The sequence below is a fragment of the Phaenicophaeus curvirostris genome, chromosome 1, assembly GCF_032191515.1.
Source record: "Phaenicophaeus curvirostris isolate KB17595 chromosome 1, BPBGC_Pcur_1.0, whole genome shotgun sequence".
Classification (NCBI taxonomy): Eukaryota; Metazoa; Chordata; class Aves; order Cuculiformes; family Cuculidae; genus Phaenicophaeus; species Phaenicophaeus curvirostris.
The window spans coordinates 123,015,551-123,037,925 of NC_091392.1; the positions used below are offsets into that span (position 1 = coordinate 123,015,551).

Here is a 22,375-nt window from a genome sequence, read left to right on the forward strand (position 1 = left end):
ATGTTTGTGTGTGAGTGTGTGTATATACATATACATATACATATATACATTTCAGATACACATTTTTTTTCTGTAGTGAAGAATAACAACAACAACAAAAAATCACCAAGTAGCTAGAAGGAATTGTGACAGCAAGTTTTAAGCAGTGGACTGACTAAGCAGTGACTTAGAGGTTGAAATAGTGAAAAGATGCTTGAAAATATCTATCAAATAAGAACTGTAGGTCATACAGGCAAGAATAAACTATGGATAGTTAGGTATCCTCAGGTTGCTGCATGAAGTTTATCCACAATTACTGTGCCTTTAGAAAAAAATAATACATGGCCTACACAACAATGAAGAGATGACTCTTATGTCTTTCTCTGTCATGCACGCACATACATACACAGATGCTAGTAGTACTGCAATATTGTGGAGTTGCCTTGATTACAGATAGGCTTATTGCATCTGTTTTAAATGAGATAAAGCTGGGGAGCAGATGTAGGAACAGGTAAGTGTTTCTGCATTTAGCCAGTTGAGACTCATCAGGTCTCATTAACTCAGGCTGTTCCCGAAAGGTGTCGTACTGCTGAGCTAGCCTGAGAAATTACACAGATGTGTTCACACAGTGCTCTGTGTGCATTAGTAAAGTCTATCCGACTTAAGCTAGGTCTTTACTGAATCAGCTATAGTGTCTCTGCCCTTTGTCATATTTAATCCAGAACTGGGGTTAAATCATCTGTAGGTAATTGACGATTGATTGCCTTTCTAGAGTGCACAGCTCAAATATCAGTTAGCTCCTCTCTTGCATATCACTACTTTCCTATACCTCTACCCCCACCCTTTCAAGACTCTATCCTGCTATTCACTCTCATTCCTGTTTTCCCATCCTTCATGCACTTGTCTTCACACACTTGTGCTTGTGCTCAGCCTGAAGCATTTGCCTTTCTCAGACACGTAGGCTGGTGGACACAGTACAGCTGTAGTTAAGTGGCTGAAAAGGAAGTAAGTAGTGAGGATGCTGCTGGCCAGGAACTATTGTTCCTTCTGCCAGGAAATGTGTGTCCAGCTTGCAGTGGTATTCTGGAGTAGAGTCACCTTACAACAAGCTCTTGGGTCAGTGCTGCTCTGGCAGGTGCTGTTCTTTTGTGTTCAGTATGAGTAATGAGTATGATCATGCTTTGTGGCTATTTAGGGTTAGAGTGATTGTTAATCTGTGGATAGAGCTTCAATTTGGAGGTAATAAGGATGCCCCCAGCCAGAAATTCTGAGCAATTTTGTGCATATATAGAAATCCCTCATAATGTATCTTTTATGTGACTTCAGTTGTTTATGGAAAACAATCCTTCAAAACAGTAACTCCGGTGATCTGATTTCCATATGCAATGTCTCTTATGCTGTGGAAGGCAGTTTGAAACATTTTCCTTTGATCTACAGTGACAGTAAAAAAACAATAAACCACCAAACCTCAAGAGAACTACCTTGGCATTCATGGTGAATCAATTAGAATTATTTGTTATCTTTTAATGTCTGCACATCTGCAGCAGTGAATAATTAAAGTTTGAAAGGAAGCTAAAATTTTGAATTGATTAAGGTCTTTGCAGTTTTTCATTAGTATGTTTCCTTTTTTGTTTGGTTGGGGTTTTTTTGTTTGTTTACATTTTCCTTGATTTTTCTGTTTTGAAGAAGTACAGGGTTCATACTGCAAGAAGTTAAAACAATTTTATTTACACACTAGTCTGCACCTGGACTACAGACTGAGAAAAGATGAAATCACAGCAGTTATTCCACTATCGGGAATCTGTTTTACAAAAGATAAAATTTTGATCACTTGTCTTCTCTATTACCACAGTTTTAACAGAGTCCCAAATTGCTCTTATCGCTTTCTTACCTCTTTGACATTATCTCTTCGAGTCATCAGAATGACAAAAGTGTAACTTTAGGTGCTTCTGCACCGACAACTGTCCTCCTCCATTCCTTGTATGCCCATTTTAAGTAATGCAGCTCAGCCATTTCACATTTCCTTTGCTGGTTTGCTCCTGTTGCTTTTTGTTAGAGCTGCATCTCTGTTACTTTGGCCACTGAACTTTCTGGAACAAAGCACAAACTGAGAGCAAAATGAAGGTCATCAGAGTAAGTGTCACCTGTGTCATTTGTGCCACCACTACACCAATTAGAAATGATCAGCCAGTGGCACTTCCATAGTCCTTATGAGCCTTTTGAGAAAGAATCTGGTACAGACTGTTAGGACATGTTGAGGCATAGCTCCTAAAGTTGTCAGTGCTTCAAAGTTTTGTTTTCTTTTTAACCAGAATATATTATACTGTCATGGATAAATAAACTGATTTTGCTTTTAGCTGGTTCATCAGGACTAAAAGATAATGGTGTCTGTTCTGTCTTATGTGTAATATTTCTCTTTTATTTCTTAGCGCGGTTGTTTGTTCTGGTTTTTATGATCCTCAGCCCATGTTTCTAGAGAGTTCTTCAAATCCCTTGGACAATGGCTACAATTTACATCTTTGCATTTTCTGATGTTTGGAGTGAAAATATTTAGAAGGGTACTCTGGAGGGATAAAGTAGCAGTGACAGAAATAGTAGCTTCCTAAACTCAGTTTTCTTTTGTTAATAATTAATAGCTGACAAAAAAAAAAATGTTTGCCTTCAAATGTAGCTCTCAAGAAAAATAAATCTTACTTGTTTTGACTAGTTGAAAAAGTCACTGGAAAGAAGGGTATCTGCATATGCGTATGTGACAATTTTCCTGTGAAGGAGTAAGGTCAGAAAGTCAAATAAGAAAATATTGCCAAGATAGATACATTTTTCAGCAGCATAGACTGTAAAATACCTGCCAGTTTTGCAGACTGGTATTTGCAAAAAGCCAGTGACCGGAGGCTGGAGTCCTTCCAGGATTTAGCTCTTGAAGAACTGCTTGTCACAATCTAGCAATATTCTCATTTCCATAGGGAGATACAAATCATTAATTTTTAAAAATTTAACACATTTGGAAGCTCTTGTTTCCACCTCCCAATATGGCCTTTCAGTTAAACTGACTTTGTTATGGTAAGAGGGAGGGAGAGAGTGGGAGGCAGGGTCCAGATGCATCATACCAGCCTCCTAGTTAATTTAGGTTCTCCACCCTTGGAGAAATGACTGCATCAATCCTCAGCTTATCCTCTATATGGTATGGCATTTTCTTACACCTTACTAGTGAGTAGAAAGTGAAAATATCACAGACCAGATATGGCAAAGTTTCAGATATGTTAAACTTGAAAATGATTATTTGAGAATTTTATATATATATATTTATTTTGCATCAGGTCAAATTCTGTGTCAATGCTAGCAAGATGTATTGTTATTGAAAAAAGTTAACAATCATTTACAAGCTGAAAATCAAGTTGTACTAACCAGTAAAGATGAACATTTTTTTACTAGTGAGTTCTTAGCAGCCGTGGGTTCATAAGCCCATGGGTTTAGGACCTGAGGTGTGTGAATTTAAAAAAAACCCGCAAAACCCAAAACAAAAAAAACCACCAAAAAATGCAAACAAGACCTCTGTTGTGTGGAAAAACAGCACTATGGAAATGGATTATATACATTCATCCAATCTTTAGAATTATTTTTCAGCTATGACTGACTCTGTTATCGAGTTGTGTGTAGAGAATTCCTCAATATTGTCAGAATTTTTAATGCAAAGCAATGTAGAATATAGTTTGTTATATAGTTAAGGCCTATCTTCTGTAGTACAAGGAAGCAAGTGCATGAAAACAGTATCACTAAAACCTGGAGACAAGCTTATTGCTTTTTGGAACCGTGGAATTACTTTATCTATAAAATGTTCATATTTGACAAAACATGGCAGGAATTAAATGTCAATAAAAATATACTGGAAAAGACAGTTCTACTCCCATTTTCATTCTTTTGTTCCAGGAAAAAGTTGAGTGGATAAAAAAAAGTTCTGGTTTTCTAAAGCAAGGGAATTACAGCAACAAAAGAATACTTTGCAATGCACAGTAAATCTTGTTTGTGGAAAAATATGAGTATTTAAAAACTACTTTACAAAGACAACACAGTATTTTCATTTTAAATTTTAATGGTGAAGTTTAGTCTAAGATTAATTTCATTTTGCGAGGAGCATTTATTATATTGATAAGTGGGTTGTAATAGTATTCCAATAAATCCTCCTCCTCTGTTTCAACCAGACTGCGATGCTCAAGCTCGTTGCCCCTTAGGCCTTAGTTACTTTTCAGTTACAGAATACAAATGAGAGGAAGGCCATTAATTTTGAAATTTGTTTTCTTTGGTTTCTGTCTTTGTTACTGCAAAATCAGTATCTGTGTCTCTATATACTTATTTATAGCTCTTTGTCTGTATATTTAAATACACATAAAAATGAATTAGTAGAATTGTATGGCTCTTCTGCAAGCTACTAATCAATGTCTGCACCTTCTGTCCCAAGCAATGGTTACAGATGAAGTAAATTAAATGGTCATAGTAAGATTTCCCCTTGTCTGAACAAGAAATAGCTTCAGTTTTATGCTTAACTTAATGCTTAAACACTGTTCTCAGTCAGAAATTATATTATATCTGTGTGAGAGAAAAGGGAGCAAGTAGGACTGATACTGATTTGAGAAAACAAGTGTTGAAAATTCATCTCAGATAAGTTGGCTTCATAGATGAATTTGAATTCCAATTAAATTAGTATTTTTTTAAAATTTCTCATAGAGTCATAGATTTCAGGTTCAGAAAGGACTAGTATCATCATATACTATTTATGAAACTTTATTCCGTGGGATTGCATAGAGATTCCTCTTTCTGCTCTTCAAAATTTTGTCTGGCTGCCTATTAAAAACAATAAATCCTGTGATCTTGATTTACACAATTCTGTTAAGGATCTCTTACATTTTTTAATCATCTGCTCTGATTTTTAAGTAGAGTTACTACTAAGAATTTACATCTTTTCTGTTTGAACATTGCTGTCTTCAATTTCCAGCCAATGCATCTTTTTAAAACTATTGTTTCTGTAAATAAGTAACTACTGTATTATCAGAAATTAGGTTCGGTAGCCCTCAGCATAAGCAGATTTACCCTCTGCACCAAGCTATGTTGACCTAGGGGTGGCACCATAAAATGACAGAAAAGTCCAAATTGAAGCATAATTACGTAATGTAGGCATCTGTCTCCTACCTTGACTTGCTTGTCCAGCTCTGCTGGTCTTTAGCTCTACAACCATCTTGTATATTTGTACTCCTTCAGTTTTGCTTTTGCATGTGAATAGATGCTCTTCCAACCTGCTCTGTAGAAATTTAAAATCTGCTACCCATCCTCAGAGTAGACCCTCCTTCACCTGCCTCACATGAGTTTTCTGGTGAGTAAGGCATCCATTCAGGCAGCATCACCTATTTTCAGTGTCTGTCTAATTTCCCATTTTTCTGAAATGCCCCTTACACCAGGCTCTTCTGGTTGCTGTTAGTCTGTGCCTCCTCGTTGAATGCTCACCGTTGCTCAGAAAAGAGCTGAGAAGTCCCAGGAAGAGAAAGAGGAAGTGATGACCTAGCCCATGGCAGCAGGACACTCATCAACTGTGACCAGACAAGGAGCGCTTGTGTATTAATATTTTTTCTAGTCACACAGTGGCTAGGCATTTTTCCACACAGCCTCTGAGGGGCTGAATTCCCTTCTGAGGTCTTTATTCTCCAGTAGCTTTTCACAGTACAAAATAACTGGGGGACCTAACTCAGCCACAGCTCCTACTTTAGATACATGTAGTGATACTCAAGTGCACAGCACTTACATCTGTTTCTCAGCCTACCCTCTAGCTTCCTACATCTTGAAGGGCAAATTATAGTTTTTGAGTGTTAAATATGGTATTTTCAAAAGACTGATGTCTCTGTGACACTACCCAGGCAAGATGATATTAACAATTTACTAACTCACGCTGGCAATTGAAAACTTGAGATTTCCTCTTTGAAATTAGTTGTAAAAGTAAATCTTGCCCTGTCCAAACTTTTAATAATCCACTTTTAAAGTACACCACTGTTTTGTGTGCATGATCTCTGCAGTTTTTTAAATGAAAGGACTGTGCTATATCCACGTTGTATGCATTTCCTTCCTTCACTGTTAATGAAACATGAACAGCATCAGATTTTTTCAAGTTTCTGCTTTTGTCTTCTGTGTTATTGTTGGTCTTAATTAAGTACATAGATACTGAAATATGGAGGAATAAAACTTAGAAGTTAAACACACACACACACCCCGCTCCCCTGCCAAACAAACACAACAAAAATGGAAACAAAAATGAAAGGCAGAAGTAGAGCTCTAGGAGTAAAATATTTCTGAATATGCCAGAAAGGATTCTGTACCAAAACTGGGCTGGTTACTTTGCACGGTTTTCATCTTTCAGAGTGACAGTGAGGTATGAATAAAGATAAAGATCCAAGTTACTAGATTTGGGCTGAAGTTATTCCAGAGTTACTCCAACATTTCTTGTCATACGTGGTAAAAAAGAAACACTTGCCATTTTTCTGAAATGCCCCTTACACCAGGCTCTTCTGGTTGCTGTTAGTCTGTGCCTCCTCGTTGAATGCTCACCCTCTGATCTAAATAATATTAAGTTCACTGTAAGAAACTGTTGATATAACAGCTTGTGTTTTCTTTTTCAGAAGCAAACCCAAAGGCACAGGATGACATGCTCTTTCTTCATTTTATTTTATTCTTAACAAAAATACCTAGTGTCCTAAGGTGCTAAAAGAAAACTTATCTGGCCAATTATGCTGTACCAATACATTCTGTCCTTCTTAATTGTTATGCATTTGCTATTACTCCAGAAAACTTCCATTATAATTAATAAAATACTCCAGAAGCTCTAGCAGAAACTGGGGAAGTTGTTTTCAGTGCATAAAATGCATATGGATTCAGACTAATCTTTTCCCCATAAAATCAGATAATCTTTAATCAGAGCATCTTTACTCAAGCCTGTTAAGCTTCCTTCTCCACAAAAAAGTTAGATATTTTCTTGAATTTAAAAGAAGAGTTAAAAATACCTTCTTATTTTGCTTATATTAATAATATAATATCTACTCAGTACTGTTCTGTGGAAGATAAATGTCTTCTGTTTAAGACTGTGGCAGGGCAAAGAACCTATAACTTGGCTTTTGGAGTGCATTTCAACAAGTAAGTTTTTCACTGAATCAGTCCCAGATAAAATGAGTTAACTACCTCAGTCATCTGAAAAAAACTGTAAAGAAAAAGAAAACTAAAGCAGCAGCTTTGAGAAACAGAACAGCTGTCCTTGTCCTCAGTTTATTTGTTAACGTGCTTTAAAAGTGCAGAGGAAAAATTCGTAATCTGAAAGCCATTAATTATATAGGAGAAATAAAATAGTAAATTTTGCAAATGCACATTCTATAGCTATGTGCCAATAGATGTTGGTTCTGCTGACTAATGTAGAAACTGCGGAAGCTCTGTAGCTCCTAACACTGGTTCCCATCCATTAAATTACTTAGTGTGATTGTCTGAAAAGACATGTTAGCATGGAATATTTTTTTCCTGATTGTTTAGAAGCTCATACTTTATAGCAAACAAAAGTGGTATTGAACAGCCACATTGCGGGAGGGCAAAAGGCTATAATTTCATACACAGTCCACGTGTACTTGGATTTACTTCTAGAGCTGTATTCCTGTTTAAGTCTTGAGCTTTTACACATGATTTATCACTGTTTTCTTGTAGTTTAAGAGATGGTTGTTCAATCCTCTTCCCGGATATACACTGTATGTGCAAAATAGCATGGACAGTGTGCTTCCTGTGTAGTAGTCCTCTGTTCAGTGCTTGTTTTCCCATAGATAGTGGCTGAGATACTTGTCAGAGATCATCAATTTAGAACATGCATTATTGTAAAAAATGACTGCCTATTAAAAATATATCTTCTCTGGGGATTTTATTTAGCACATAGTAGCTAGCATCCCAAACTAATTAGCATTCCTAATTCAACCGTTATGGTCCTGCTTCATGTGTTGTAGTGTAAGATGCCATAGCAGCTATTAAGTTAAATGCATTTTTAGATAGTTATTTTTAGTATAGCATTCTTGCAATTTGTTGTGGTATTGCAGGTTCCTTGGACCGTGTGGACAACTTGCATCCTTTCTGTATCTTAAACACATCTCTCCTAAGACGCCAGCATGAAAGGGAGGTACTGAGTTATAGGTTAGCATAGAAAAAACATGCCATTGTAAATTCCACTAAACACACAGCCAAACATTGATAAGAATTTGAAAATCTTTGTCTTTCTGAATTTTATTTTTCTCCTGAAAAGGAGTTGGTTTAGAAAGTCAGAGTTTAGCGAGGTAGGACTTCTTTTGTCTCATTGATCTTTGGTCACTTGAGTTCTTCTGACAGAATTTTTCTCTTTCTTTCTTATCGTTGACAACAAGTAATGGATGGTATGAATCTTGAATGAGTGTGGAATGTCTACAACATTATTAGTTCATATCACATATCCAAATTTAGTCTTATTTAACTTCACATCTGGGTAGCTTCCTCCACAAGAGATCATCCTTATGTCCCTCTAGCCTATTTTCATAGTCTGAAAATCTTTTCAGATGCAGGCCGAACTTTTGTTTGCTTCTACTTTATTTTCTAAGGCCTTGCTGGATATGCTTCAAATCATATTACCTTTATCTTGCAACTTATGTGTATGCTACCTTTTTCATGGTGTTGGTACCCAATTCAGTGGTCTATAGGTATAGTAAAAATCATATCAGTGGGTGTGGGTTGACTTTTAGCCTCTTGGGAAGTCCATCCTTGTACTTCACTTGTGACTCTGATCCATGCCACATTCACATTTCCTTGCTGACTACACCATTAATGGATGAGCATGGGTATTTTCCTCCTGCAGCTCTGGAACAGTATGCTTGATTGCGTTGTGAACTCCAATTTTTAATCATCTTTTCTAAAGTTCAGTCACCTTTGTGTACATCAACAGCATGTTGCACTTGTCAGTCATAACTTCCTAGTATGAACCGGAATTCATAAGTTGTAAAGGAGCAGTCATCAGATATTTACAATGCCACTGACAAAATTAGTTGAGTGACTCACAAAAAGCATACAAAAAGTTCTACGATGCTTTTGCATCCATTTAGTGAGACACTGCATAAGCTGTCACTGGTAGCTTTCCCATAGCTTCACTAATGGAGTTGATATATTCACTAAAACAGTGGTGAGTGCTACTTAGTTCTTGAGTGGGCATTAAGTGGGCATAAAAATACATACTTATGGAAATTTAAGCTGCATAAATCACTAAGGCAAAATCAAATCAGTGTCCAGTCTGTTAATGTCATGATTTCACTGACAGATACCAGTCAGCTAGCAACACTGCTAAATAGTAACTCCAGATCTTCTTATTTTCCTAGAATTATATGTGCTTTGGAGGGAAAAAAAGAAACAGCTAACAGCCAAAACAAAAGCTGAATTAAAAAGAAAACTCTGTCACATTATATTACTTTAATTATTTCATATTTTTATGTTTAAATGTAGAGTATGTAAATGTTCATTTTCTCTCATATTCCTTTCCTGCTTAGTGACAAGAAAACAAATTCATATTGTGCTTGGGAGGAATAACTTAACAAAGCCAATTTTACTATGCAGATGAATTGTAGGTGTTGTATATCTGTATTTTCTGAAATTGTTAGCAAGCTTTTTTCCAAAGTTTTCTCTCTTTCTAGGTGTGTATATAGCACATTATATTTAGAGAACCTACAAGTCTTAAGAAACTCAGTTGTTTTAAGTAAAAGTTGTTATGGCTATATACTTAGCTCAGGAAGCAATTGCTTCTTTTTTTGTTTAATCTTAAGGTTTAGAGTCTAAAGTTTTTCAAAAGATAAACAAATCATTTCCTCAACAACTCTGATGGGATTATGGATTTTTTTCCCCTAAGAATATTGTGTTGTGTTTGGAGGAGTTGATAGCTTCATACAAAAAAAACCCATATCTTCCTTCTCTCTTATATTCCCATATTAATCATTCAGTTATGTTCTTGTGGTCCACTGGTTCATTTCATTAAACAGGCTGGAGGTGGGACATAACAAACCATCCTAAATAGTTGGAAAGTTATATTCTTCAGCCTTGGGTTGTTTGTGACAAAATGATGCTTTGAATTTGCTCTTTTTCTCTTATTCTCCTTTTTGACCAAACGTGATTTTTTTGATTACTCACTGTTAGTGCTATAATCTAGTAAACAAAAAGTATGAAATACGTAGCAAACTGTATTTGACTGGTAGTATGTAAATATACAGAGAAATGGTGAAGACATGGTATCCATTGCTACTACACAGAATTCCTCAGTTAAACATTAGAATGGAATTGTGGAACCTACTTTTGGCAATAAACTTTCATATTTTTTATGGCGTTTGACCTTTGTTTTCAGAGGTGTTTTTCAACTTAAGAATATAAGGCCATTACAAAGTAGACCCAGAGCCTTTTTAAAGAAGCATACAGACTAAGGCACAGTCATATATAATGTTTTGGAACAGCAACCTTTACTCTCGTTTATGTTTGAAGTTCAGCAATGGGAGATTTGAAGTCCTGACTTTGATGTGAGAAAATTTACCTGTGATATTAAAGAGCAAACACTCATAATCAGCACTAGTAAATGATTAGATGAGTGTTTAAGACTTGGTACCATCCTGGAATTCAGATATTCCAGTTTGATGTTTGTCATAAAGTCAGGAAAAAAGGAAAATAAAATTGGATAGATCTTATATTACCTATAAACTAGTACACACATGGCTAGAGTGACAAGTATGCACGTTGTAGCATGCTATACATTATAAACCTAGAGAATATTTTAATTCTCAGGCTCAGACCTTGCAGTCCTACCAAGAATTTGTCACACTTCACCTGCCTCAGTTTTTCAGTTTATTTTTTTAGCAATTTTTATACAAGTTATTTCAGTTGCTGACTTGAACAATTTGTTCCGTATCTCAGTCCCCATTTTGTGTAAAGAAATCATAAAAGTTAGGAACCTGAAAATTGGATTTTTCTTTTGAGCAGCTGCTGTCCACAAATGTGGAAAGATTGTTAAATGTGAATAGCATCGCTTTCTAACAAACTGCAGGCAGGTTTGATGACTGAATCTCATCTTTCATTACTGTGCTGTCACTAAACATTATTACGTTGTTTCTTATAGATATATGGAAGAAAAAGGTAACCTCTTTTGGGGTTCAAAGATATATTTGTACAAACATGGATATCAGTGGCCCTTCTTCATTGTTGACCTACTAACACTGAATTACATTTATTATTAAACAGAAATTTCTTGATTAAAATGTGATCTATAATGCTTTGCAGAATAAATTATTATACCTTTGCAAAGCATCACAGAGCACCAGGTAAATGAGAACAAAGGGAAATTATACATGTAAGAACACAGATGTTTATTTAAAAAAACCCAAATAATTTTAGTGTAGCTGACTTCCTGAATTCCCAAGATCCTGTACCTGTGTGCTTTTGGTGACCTGATAGGGACTAGATAGATTTCTGTTTAATTTCTTCTGAAAATCCTTTCATAATAACTTTTATTTTTGTATTACACATTTTTATTTAACATACTTCTTTCAGTGTGTCAACATTCTGATTCAGAGGCATCTGGTCTGTTGCATCTGTTGTGCCTCCACCAGGGTGCCACTAGTAATGAGTTTTTCTTCCCATGTCTGTTGTAACAATCTCTAATAGTTTCCGCTTAGTTTTCTGTGGAGGATACCATTTTACAATATTAAATATTTGGCTGAATTTGTAAAAGTTTTTAAAAATATCTTGATATATGAACTGATTCTGATTTTGGTTTGGGGTTTGGGTTTTTTATTTGTTTGTTCAGCCAATACTTTAAAGCTAGTCACTATTTTTCCAAAAATTGTATATAGAGGTCTTTTAATTTGTAGTCATCAAAGCAGTTCTCTTCCTAGCATAATTATTTGTATTTTTGTTACCTACAAAATCAATTTGTATGATTAATCTATCCAGTCACAGAATATTTTTCTGAATTTCATAATACTTATAAGTGGAGCTCAAGCTTTGTTGTTTACTTTCAGGCTACAGAATCACAGGAAGGCTCAGGAATGATGTATCTTAGTAGCTATTTTTATCCAAGTTTCCATCAGGGTTTGTATCCATACATGCAATGTAATCCATATGGAACATATATTTGCTAAGTCTTTAACATTGTAGCAATTGGTAAAATTGTACCAATAAACATTGTAACAATTTCTCAACAGTTTTCATTTATGCAATTTTAGCAAATAAAATAGATCTTTTTTTTGTGTAGAATTCTCAGACATTTTGTATTAAATCAAATAAATAATACATTAATTTGAGGAACATTGTTTTTTTATTCTGAGTGGTTATCTTGTTAAGAATAAGATAAAAACATCTGTTCTAGAATTATACACTATTTTCTCCTAACAGGTCCAATATTTGGATCTATTCACAGTAGAAGGGTTTCCAGTTGTCCTTCCTGACCTTTCAAAAATGCATGTTAGTACATCCAGCAGAAAGTAATTTTATTCACATGAAATGGCAGAGGAACGTATGTCCTCACATTGCACATAGGGATGAGACTGTTATGTCCCCAAGGAAACAGCAGAGCTAGCAAGGCACACTTTAAAGAGACATTGCTAGTTTTCCCAAGTGTCTAGGTCAGGAACTGCAGATGAGTCTTGTGGGTAAATCATTCTGTACAGTACTTAGGCATATTTAATTTTCATTCCCCTGTTTTGGTACAGAGCAAATCCTTACTGAGCAGTCCTTACCTATTGCTTTGTTTCTCACTGGATTTCATATGTCTGAAGCTTTCTTCTAAATTGCAAACACATAATTTAATGTCTGATTGGACACTCAGTCTGGATCAGATAAATAATTCTATTCAGTATATCAAATATAAAAATTATATGTAGGAGACTTTAAGGAACAGTTTAGAATCACGGTTGGTGTAAGACCTTAGAATCACTTAATGTGCTTTTCCTCTTCTAAACAGTTTCTAGCTAGTGGAAAGAGAAAGAAAAGGAAATATTACTTCGGAGGCCACGCAATTATCTGAGCATGTTGTATGTGTTTTAATGTTCCTTCTGCACAGTCCATTTTGGCAATATGCAAAATGCAGATGTTGTTAGGCTGCAATGGGACTGCTTTTTGTACTGCAAAATTCATGTCACTCATTAACTTGTCTTCCTAGAAAATGGAATTTTGAAGGCACATAGATATCTAGAGGTAGTAACTGCATCAGTAGGTTTTATTTCTTTTTCTTGAGTGCTTTCACTAAGGAGAGACTTCTAATGAGAAATTTGTTCTTCGCTTAATTATGCAAGCTGCTGCTTTAACTACGCATCTCTGTGTGCAATCCAATCAGTATGCAAGTGAAAAATGCCATCCAAACTTTTAGGTATGAGTTTAGAAAGCAAGTTACAATAGATTTTCAAGGAACTGCTATAGAAGTTAAAGGCAAGAATTTCTCAGGGGGTAGCTAGATTAAAAACTATGGGGTTTTTTGTAGAGTTTGTAACTGGTCAAAAGTGAAACTGTGGAGCTTTTGACTTGCTTGTCATGATACATGCTGTAGTTACTGGAATTTGTATTCTTGTGCACTTTTCTTAATCTAATTGAAGAGAAAATTATATTAGGTCTTCACCTTCAACTTGGTGAAATTATGTAACTGTATTCTCAGGCTGGAGGGCCAAATTTAAGATCAGACTGCAGGTCTTTTTCACCTAATGCAGTCAGTGAATAACAACTCATTAAAATAAAGTATTATTACTTAGAATAGAAGTATTTGGTGGTAGGGGAAAGAGATGCTTTTAAGACAATAAAATACTCAAGACATAGGCAGAAGCCAGATGAGCATGCTAACAGAGTATATAATCTCTGCCCACCAAAAAAAAGCATGAATAATGATAACTGGCTATCTGACATTGTACTCTTCTGTTATGGTGACTCAATATTATGGGCAGAAAAAAGTCATTTTTTCATAATTTGGTAATTAATACTGCTACTTGCAACTAAGACTGGGAAATCTAGTGTATATCTTCTAGAAGATACACAAGAGGGACTTGAAGTTGCTCAAATTGGTCAATATCCTTTGAGTATATGCTTGGATGATTTTAATCTGGAAAACCATTGAACTGATTCCTTGTTTACTCTTCCCTAGGCCTCCAAAATAAGTTAAACTATATACACATAAATCTTTGTGACTTACTTTCCTTGAGTTCTCATTTTCATTATATTAAAAGCTATTATATTTTAGTTTTTATTACCTCCTAAAGACCATGATTCATTATTCTGAAACCCATCTTTTTTCCCTGTATACAACTACAGACCTACTTCTTACTTTGTAGTCAGGTCACCTGGGCTTTACACTAACATATAAATTATTGTGACTGGTAATTATTTTTCTGCTAGGTAAGGTGTCAGGATAGAAAAAGCAACATTAGCAGTCTTACACTGGATTTAAACCAATAGGTTGTCACTAAACAGTCTTAAAATGTTAAGAAACAAACATTATTAATTAGATTTCATGAGTTACTAGGAAACTTCTGCCTAATCTAGTAAGAATGTAAGCCCCTATGTCTATTTAAAAACACACTGTAAAATATAAGACAGTATAGAAAAATAGTATCCCTCCGTAGTTTTATAGAGGAAAACAGCTGACCTTTACCTAATTTGGTAGGTTAAAATTGAAGAATTATTGTTATTTTATATTTAGTTTACTGGTTCTTTTAAAACTCCATAAAGTTATACTTGGTATTTTTATGTTAAGAATAACAGTATTTAGAAAGCCTAGACCAAACTTTTCATACTATTTGAAAAAGCAAACAAACTTTCTGCTTTAAATCTAGCTGACACAAAAAAAGTGCCCCTATATGTGGTCTTCTCAACAGTTGTACATACTTTATTCTTTGTTTTATTTTTATATTTGTGTGTAACTAGGCAATACTACAGGATCTGGAGCAAAGACGTCCCCAGCTGGATGAACTAATTACTGCAGCACAAAACCTAAAAAACAAGACAAGCAATCAAGAGGCCAGAACAATAATTACTGACCGCAGTAAGTGGTGATTCTGCTATCATATAATGTTTCAGGAAATATGGAAAATGTGATACTTGAGCATTATTCAGACACTTTATGTGATTGCCATGAGAAAGAGAGTTCCACCAGGTGACAATTCTAGCATAGATTTTCAAAATTACATACAAAAGGAACGCAAGTGAAAGTCAGTGATCATATATTTCAGATTTTTCATGTTGATTTCATATTGCGTGTCTTCATAGTGGAAGCACATTGTAGAAAATATAGAATGTGATCACTATAGATAATAATATACATTTATTCTTGAACAAGGAGGAAAACGAAAGAATTCACAGAGTATAGCTGCAGGCTAGTAAGAAGCTTTCAACTCCATCCCCCATAGTAGAGCCGCAGTTTCTTATTTCATCGCCTCTCACTGTACTAGTTCTTCAGTTCTGGTTTTCCTTTCCAGAATTACCCAACTATCTGTGTCTAAGGTGGAAAAATTAGTATATTAAGTTTTTGAAGAAGCTTATAGAAGACATGGTCTTGTCACCCTTTGATCTTTGCATGTGTTTATGCCCTTCACTATAGGATGAAACACACTTTCAAGGTCGAGCTAAAGAAGCAGTCCTCTGTGGTGGACTGTTACATATCTTCATTTATTATTTTGAGTACTCAGGTCTAAAAAGTACAAAGAATATATTTCTCATAGTTTAGAGAAAATTTAGGCCAAATGCTTTGCATGTGGACACAGTCAATTCACTTCAGGTGGATACAAACTGTTCTGGACATCTTTACCTGGAGATCAGGGATTGTTCCTTGAAACTGAGGACTGTAAAGGTGTCTGCACAGACTAAACCTCTTCATCCCAAAGAACCCAACCCTTTCAACCCTCCCCCCTCTATTACCTCTTTCATTTTATTCTATCAGATAAATACATTCCATGATATATTAAAATAATATTGCATGTTTGTACTACATTGTTTTTAGTAGCACAGAGATACTACTCAGAGTCTATCCTATGTGACATAACATTACTTAAATGCAATTCCCTTCCTGGCCTTGAAGCATATTATGGAGGGAGAGGCTGTATTTGTTTCATTTGAAGTTTAAGAAGACATAGATAGTGCTTACATATTGCATAAGAACCTGTTCCTGTTTAATATGCAAATTAATTTTAGAATCATGTACTCAGTTGAATTCAGATGAAGTGTGTACATATGCCTTAACTTTACAGCTCTTATTCAAAGTCAACATATGTACCACTCCCATGTTTTAATTTTTAATTCTGAGACAAGTCTTCCAAAGATAAGAATTGTAGACTTTATATGAAATGCAAGCGTAATTCCTATATGCCCTCATGCGTATTGTATGCATGACCAAACTTTCTTCTGTAGAAAAACTGTACTTCGCCTTCCATGATAGATTAAGCGCTTCTTTCTTGTACAGCAAAAAAAAAAAGATTAATTTTAAGATTAATTTTTGCTGTGATTTAGCAATTAATTTTCTGTGCTGACACTGTCAACATGCTTGACTGCAAAAGTGCCACTTATGGTGCAGTAGATACAGGTCATTTATGTTCTTTCAAATATTTCTTGCTGTTGTGGAGCATCTTCTAACATCGTTCTGTTGTTGTTAATGAAATAATTTTAAAGTAAACAAGATGTTTGTCAGAAATGTACAGGATCTGAGTTTCAGCAATGGAGGGAGATAAAGTATGTTCTGGGCCATTGTTGATCCAGTCTTCTTAGGCAGCCAACTATATTATTGAAAGGTTTTTCATTCTTGTTTTATATTGGTGTAATTGTCAGTAGTACTAAATAGTATTCAAGAGGTATTTATTACTTTTGAAATTTAAGGAGATCATGATGTCTCAGGGGGCAGAGGGGGAAAAATGCTAACATTTTACAATGTGACACATAAAGTGTTTCCAAATAGATGCCAAATGTGGCATAGTGTCACTTAAAGTATTTCTTTAAAAGAATAAAAGTAATTTTTGTATTTTTAATCATATGATCCCCCCTCCTATATTGTATGAAGAAAATGGAGATTGCTCTGTTTGTTTTTAATTAGACCTGCTAAATACCTGTAGACAGGATCCACTTGTTCTTGCTGCAGGGGGTAGTTCACCCCTCCCACCCCTCACAGTGCTGTTTTGTCCTGAACATAAGCAGACTCTCCTTGTCCCCAGTACAGCTGGGGTGCTTTCTATCTGTCTGTTCTCTCACGGCTCCTCTGAAGCCTACTGTGCTGTACAGCGCTCCCACCCAGGGCATTTTTGCCTTCCAGTCCAGCACAGAGTGAGCCCAGGCTTCTGCACCCACTGTGTTGTTCGCAAGTCCATTCCCAGGGAAATTTTCTTGCAGCCAGAGCTGAACCCTGGACCAGAGAACCTGCTCCAGTTGCTAAGACCTGCACATTCCTCAGAGCCCTAGAGATTGTCCCCTCTATTATACATGGACCTTGCACTAGAATCCTGCTGCCAGTCCTCCCCAACTACTTCACCTGCAGATAGTTGCCCGTTTCCTGTGTTTTGCTTCCCTCCTCATGAATACAAGTAGGTTAGCATGGTTATATCTTAGCAGTTATTATTTCTAATTCACATCCATCCAGGCTCATGACCTGACCATCAGCGCCGTGCCACCCATGCTCCTCTGCAGGAGCTGTGTGACACTCCCACATGCAGCCTTTGTAATGTCACACTCTTGGGTACCAAGTGCTTTGGATTCCATCATGAAGGAAAAGGAGTGCAGGGCTGTGTCGGTCTGTCGTGTAGGAGCTGATAGACTCAACTATATCTAGTGCACTACCTCTTCCTGGGCTGAAGCATGGGATCTCACACTTTGAGAAATAGAAAGCTGAGAAGATGAGCTAATTTGTATGAGTATGTTGTTCATTGCTTTTTGCTATTGAGGTGCCAGTAAAAAAAAACCAAGGCAATCATCTGGCCAGTATCACTGAACAGATATATCATAAATACTAAATGAGACTGGTTGCTACTATGCAAGATAGCTGCATGATTAGTCATAGGATAGGGTCTCCATGCCATCGACTAGAATTAAAACCCTAAAGGTTGTGGCTTCTGTGCTAACACTGGTACCTTTTAAGTCATTCAGCATGCAGAAATATGCATATAATGCTTGTTGAAGTCTGACTTTGAATTATATTTAAAAACCATTATTGCCTTTGAAAGTGTAAAACCAAACAAGTTAAACATTTCATACAAAATAAGACATTTATTAATATGAAGAACTGAAAAAAAGGGAACGACCATGAGATTATTTTCAACAAAATTGTTGCAGTAGTGCATAATTTTAATCTTTCTTTAGGAAATAAAAACAGAAATTAAAGATGAGCTCATACAATTGACTTATTTCCTTTGAACCCTCTTGCCCTCACACTTACTTGATAATCTATATGAATTTGCAAGAGCTCTACCATATAAAAAGGACTGGGTTCTAAAAAGTTAAGCTTGTATTATTTTTACTTAGTTATATTCAAATATGTTTTTATTCTTTGTAAATCACGTTTATTTTTACAATTTATGTGTTCAAGAATACATAGGAATAATAATTACATTTAGTCTTTGAGGAATACCTGTGGGAAAAAGCAAGATACCTCCCTACTCATTTAATGTCTTCTATAAAACATTCTTCTCTAACAGAAACATATGCTGTACAATAATGTTTTTGTCTTCGTAATGCATCACAGCTCCAAAAAGCTTTACTGTACTGCTGATGAAAATGTTGTTTCTTTAAACTGAATGAGTTTATAATCAACTTTGACTATAATAAAATAATTAAACTTTGAAAATTCCTTTTATTTTCCGTCAATCCCTATGTATAGAGAACATAAAGCCAGTAACAAGTCAACATAGATATGTACTGATAGATAATAAAAACAGATTTACAGTCTTAGAACCAGAAATACTAAAGTAATTACAAAGGCTATGTTATATTATGTTAGATTGTCAAAATTTATGAAACTTTAAATAGCAGACCTTCCTCCTGCTGTGTTTACACCCATGGAAAAGATAATGGTGAATAACCTTTCTGCAGTTTTACTTTGCTAGTAATTACATCCAAATTTTGTAATGTGGTTTCTGTCTGTGTAAGTGATAGAGAGGAGGTATGAAAATGAATATTTATAGAACTCCATGAAGAAGTAACCTCTTGCTGACCAAAGAATCTCGCATTCAAGAATATAAATTGCCAAAGTAACGTGCATCTTTCTTCAGCAATTATGTGAAAAGTAGTAAACTCTCAAAATATCACTCAAGAGGTTAATTAAGTTATGCTACATTATATTAAATACATAAATAATAGCAATAAATGCAAGAATTTTGGTGAAGAATGTTTTGATCAAGAATTACACATTGGTACCAAAAGATTCCTTTTGAAATTTTATTTTGCAGTTTTTTAAACCAAGTCTGAAAATGTATGAATAATTTATGGAGAATGTCTTCAGAAGAATTATTTTGGTTTGTGATTTTTTTTTCATTTGTTTGGGTGATTCTGGAAAAAAAAAAAAAGCTGTATATTATAATCGGTTGTTAGGAAAGCTGCGCTTGAACTAGTTTGAAAAGAGCCTGAGTGTCTCTGTGCTACTCCATAAAAATCCCTTTATTTAATAGCTTGCTGTATTTGACAGTTTTATGGCAAAATCATCAACTTGTCATCACTTTCACAACAAAATGTATGGAAACTCCACAGTGAATTACTGCTGTACGGTTGTTCTCGACATCTTAATAATAATAGCTGTCTCCATTGTACTACCATCCATGTGGTTTTCTTTATAGCTATTGAATACAAATAAAGAGTTTATCACTTGAAAAAACAAATTTATACAATCTGGAATTTGTCACCCAGGAGCAGTAGTAAACTCTTAGTTACTAAAACTGTGAAAGAAACATGTAAGAGAAAACTGTACTTGTATGCAGTTTGCCCATTTATCTTGTTGATATTTTCAAACTGGATTATTGAATAAACTCCAGTATTCTGTTCTCTGGATTCCATGTATTTTGATAACTTCATAAGAACCTGAGTAATAGCTTTCCTGTGAGATAAAGATACATAATTTATTAATCATCTTAATGTATTTCACAGCTGAAACCTTGTTTTTCCTAGGAGAACTCTATGTCATGGAAATCAAGGAAGGGACAAACTATTATTGTTAAAGAAATGCCAATAACAAGATAAAACTATAGCTGTGACCGGGACAGCATGTTACTGAGGAGAGTGCCTCTTTTGAAACTAGTTCCTTGGTACGGATTTGCTGCTACCGGATTTATAAGAAAGTCACGGGACATTTTGAGATGGATTAAGAACTTATTTTGAAACACTGGGGAGAGTTGTCCTTTAAGAACAGGAAATAACATGCCCCAGAAATGTCTGAATGACTGGGGAGTTACAGTTATACGTAATTTCTCAGGCTATATATACTGGAAGCTTATGGCTCAGTGGACAAAGGGCAAGATCCGAACTGTCTACTTCAGGTATTACAGTGCTCCCAAAAAGAATGAGAAACAATAAGGTGACCTTCCTCCATTTCTGGTTATTTTCTTGAGTGGCACAGCTTTTTTGATAGTCCCAGAACTGCTAAGTGTATTGGGTGACACCAGGGCCAGTGGTTTGCTTGGGGCTCACTTACCTTGTGAAGCCTATGAAGAGAGTTGTTAGATAATTACTGAACTTCATTTTGTGTGGTAATTAAGGTGGAACATAGCTGGCCAGTTCCAGACAAACACTTATATGAAAGGTTACGTTTTCAGCATTTTTATAGATTATTAAAATCATCTGTAATATGCAGAATTACAAAAGTGAAAATGCAACAAGTTTATGTAACTGTGAAAAATTCATCAAATGGTTTTGATACAGATGGCAGTGGATGTGCAACAGTACAGTTCCTGGCAACTTCTGTACTTTACGGGTTTCCAACCAGATTTTTTGATGCTTGTGTAAACTGACTCAACTTCAACATTTAAAAGTTCAACTAAAATCAAACTGTTAATTAAAATTTTTAAGAAAAATTATTCAAGCTCTATATAAAGAGAGCGAAAACTAGGATAATAATGAGACTTTTCAGTGTAAATTGGATGTTTTCGTTAAAAATGGAGCTTTATAACTCCCTTAAATAATAAAAGGGAATGCATCCAAACCATATGATGCAAGGCTTCTGAGACTTTGAGACTTCGAACATATGTAGTAGTCCTTGCATTTAGCATGAAATAGAAATATCCTATCTAAAAAAAGAAAAAAAAAGATCTTAATTTTCCATGATCTTGAGCAATTCACAGATTTTAAGTTTAGACAGCAGTGTTATTGATTGCTGAAATGGACCTTATATAAACACAGTGATGGAATTTCATCGGTAGAGAGGAAATCTAAATTACTTGTAAAAATAGTCTTTAACTTTCAGAAATAATTCATAAAGTGCAAAATTCTTATAAAGTTATAAATCATAGGCAGTTGTTTTCTCCAGTTTCACTTTTGGATGTTGATAATTTTGGATATTTACTTTCAATAACGCTGGGCCACAAGTATGGTATAAGCAGTACAAATATTTTTAATGATGAATTATTAAAACTACTCCTTTTAACAGAGAAAATTGACTGAGTCTTTCTGGTACTTTTCAAAGACAATTCCTTTCTGATTTTCTGGCCAGTACACAAGTCAATGTAATGTTCTACCTCTAACAAGATATAAGTCCAACTTCGGCATTTATTATTTTCAGATTTTGTATAAATGTTAATTAACATTTGTAAAATGAGATTTAATCTGATTTTGAAATCCAATGTAATTTAAACAATTTTTTTTGCTGTTTCACTGAAAATAGAAAGTCTCACATTAGGTACTGTTAAATATGTTGAAAACTAAAATAACTCCGTGCTTCCTTTCCTAAAGAGCTGTGAATTCTTAACAGTTTTAGTCATTTAAATGTCTCAAAAACTTGTGTTAACACTTCTCTAATTGTTTAAGATATAAAAGAAAGACTTTGCATCCTGAGAACTACTCTCAATTTATTTCACACTTGCATACTATTGAATTCTTAAATATTCTTCCCAAGAACATAGTACTAATAATTGCAGAGACAACAAAGTTGTGGTGTGATCCCAGCTGGCAACTAAAAAGTATGGAGCTGCTTTCTTACCTCCCCCCTCCACAGTGGGATGGGGATGATGACGATGATAATAACAACAACTACTACTACTTGTGGGTTGAGATAAAGAAAGTTTAATACGACAACAAAAGGTAGAGAGAAGAGTACTAATAGTTATAATAAAAAAATATATACCTTCCCATCTCCTGAACACCTTGTAAGGTATGTTTATCATATCACTTGCCCTGG

General features: G+C 35.1%; 1 protein-coding gene across 4 annotated transcripts in view; it reads left to right on the top strand.

The window, feature by feature from the left end:
• The window catches only part of DMD (dystrophin), a 1,224,073-nt gene that overhangs the window by 906,763 nt on the left and 294,935 nt on the right, over window positions 1–22,375 (top strand). For all 4 annotated transcript variants that reach the window (XM_069873469.1, XM_069873460.1, XM_069873489.1 and 1 more), the window contains one exon: window positions 14,947–15,064. In XM_069873469.1, coding sequence (XP_069729570.1) covers window positions 14,947–15,064 — 118 coding nt within the window. The remainder of the gene's footprint in view (window positions 1–14,946; window positions 15,065–22,375) is intronic.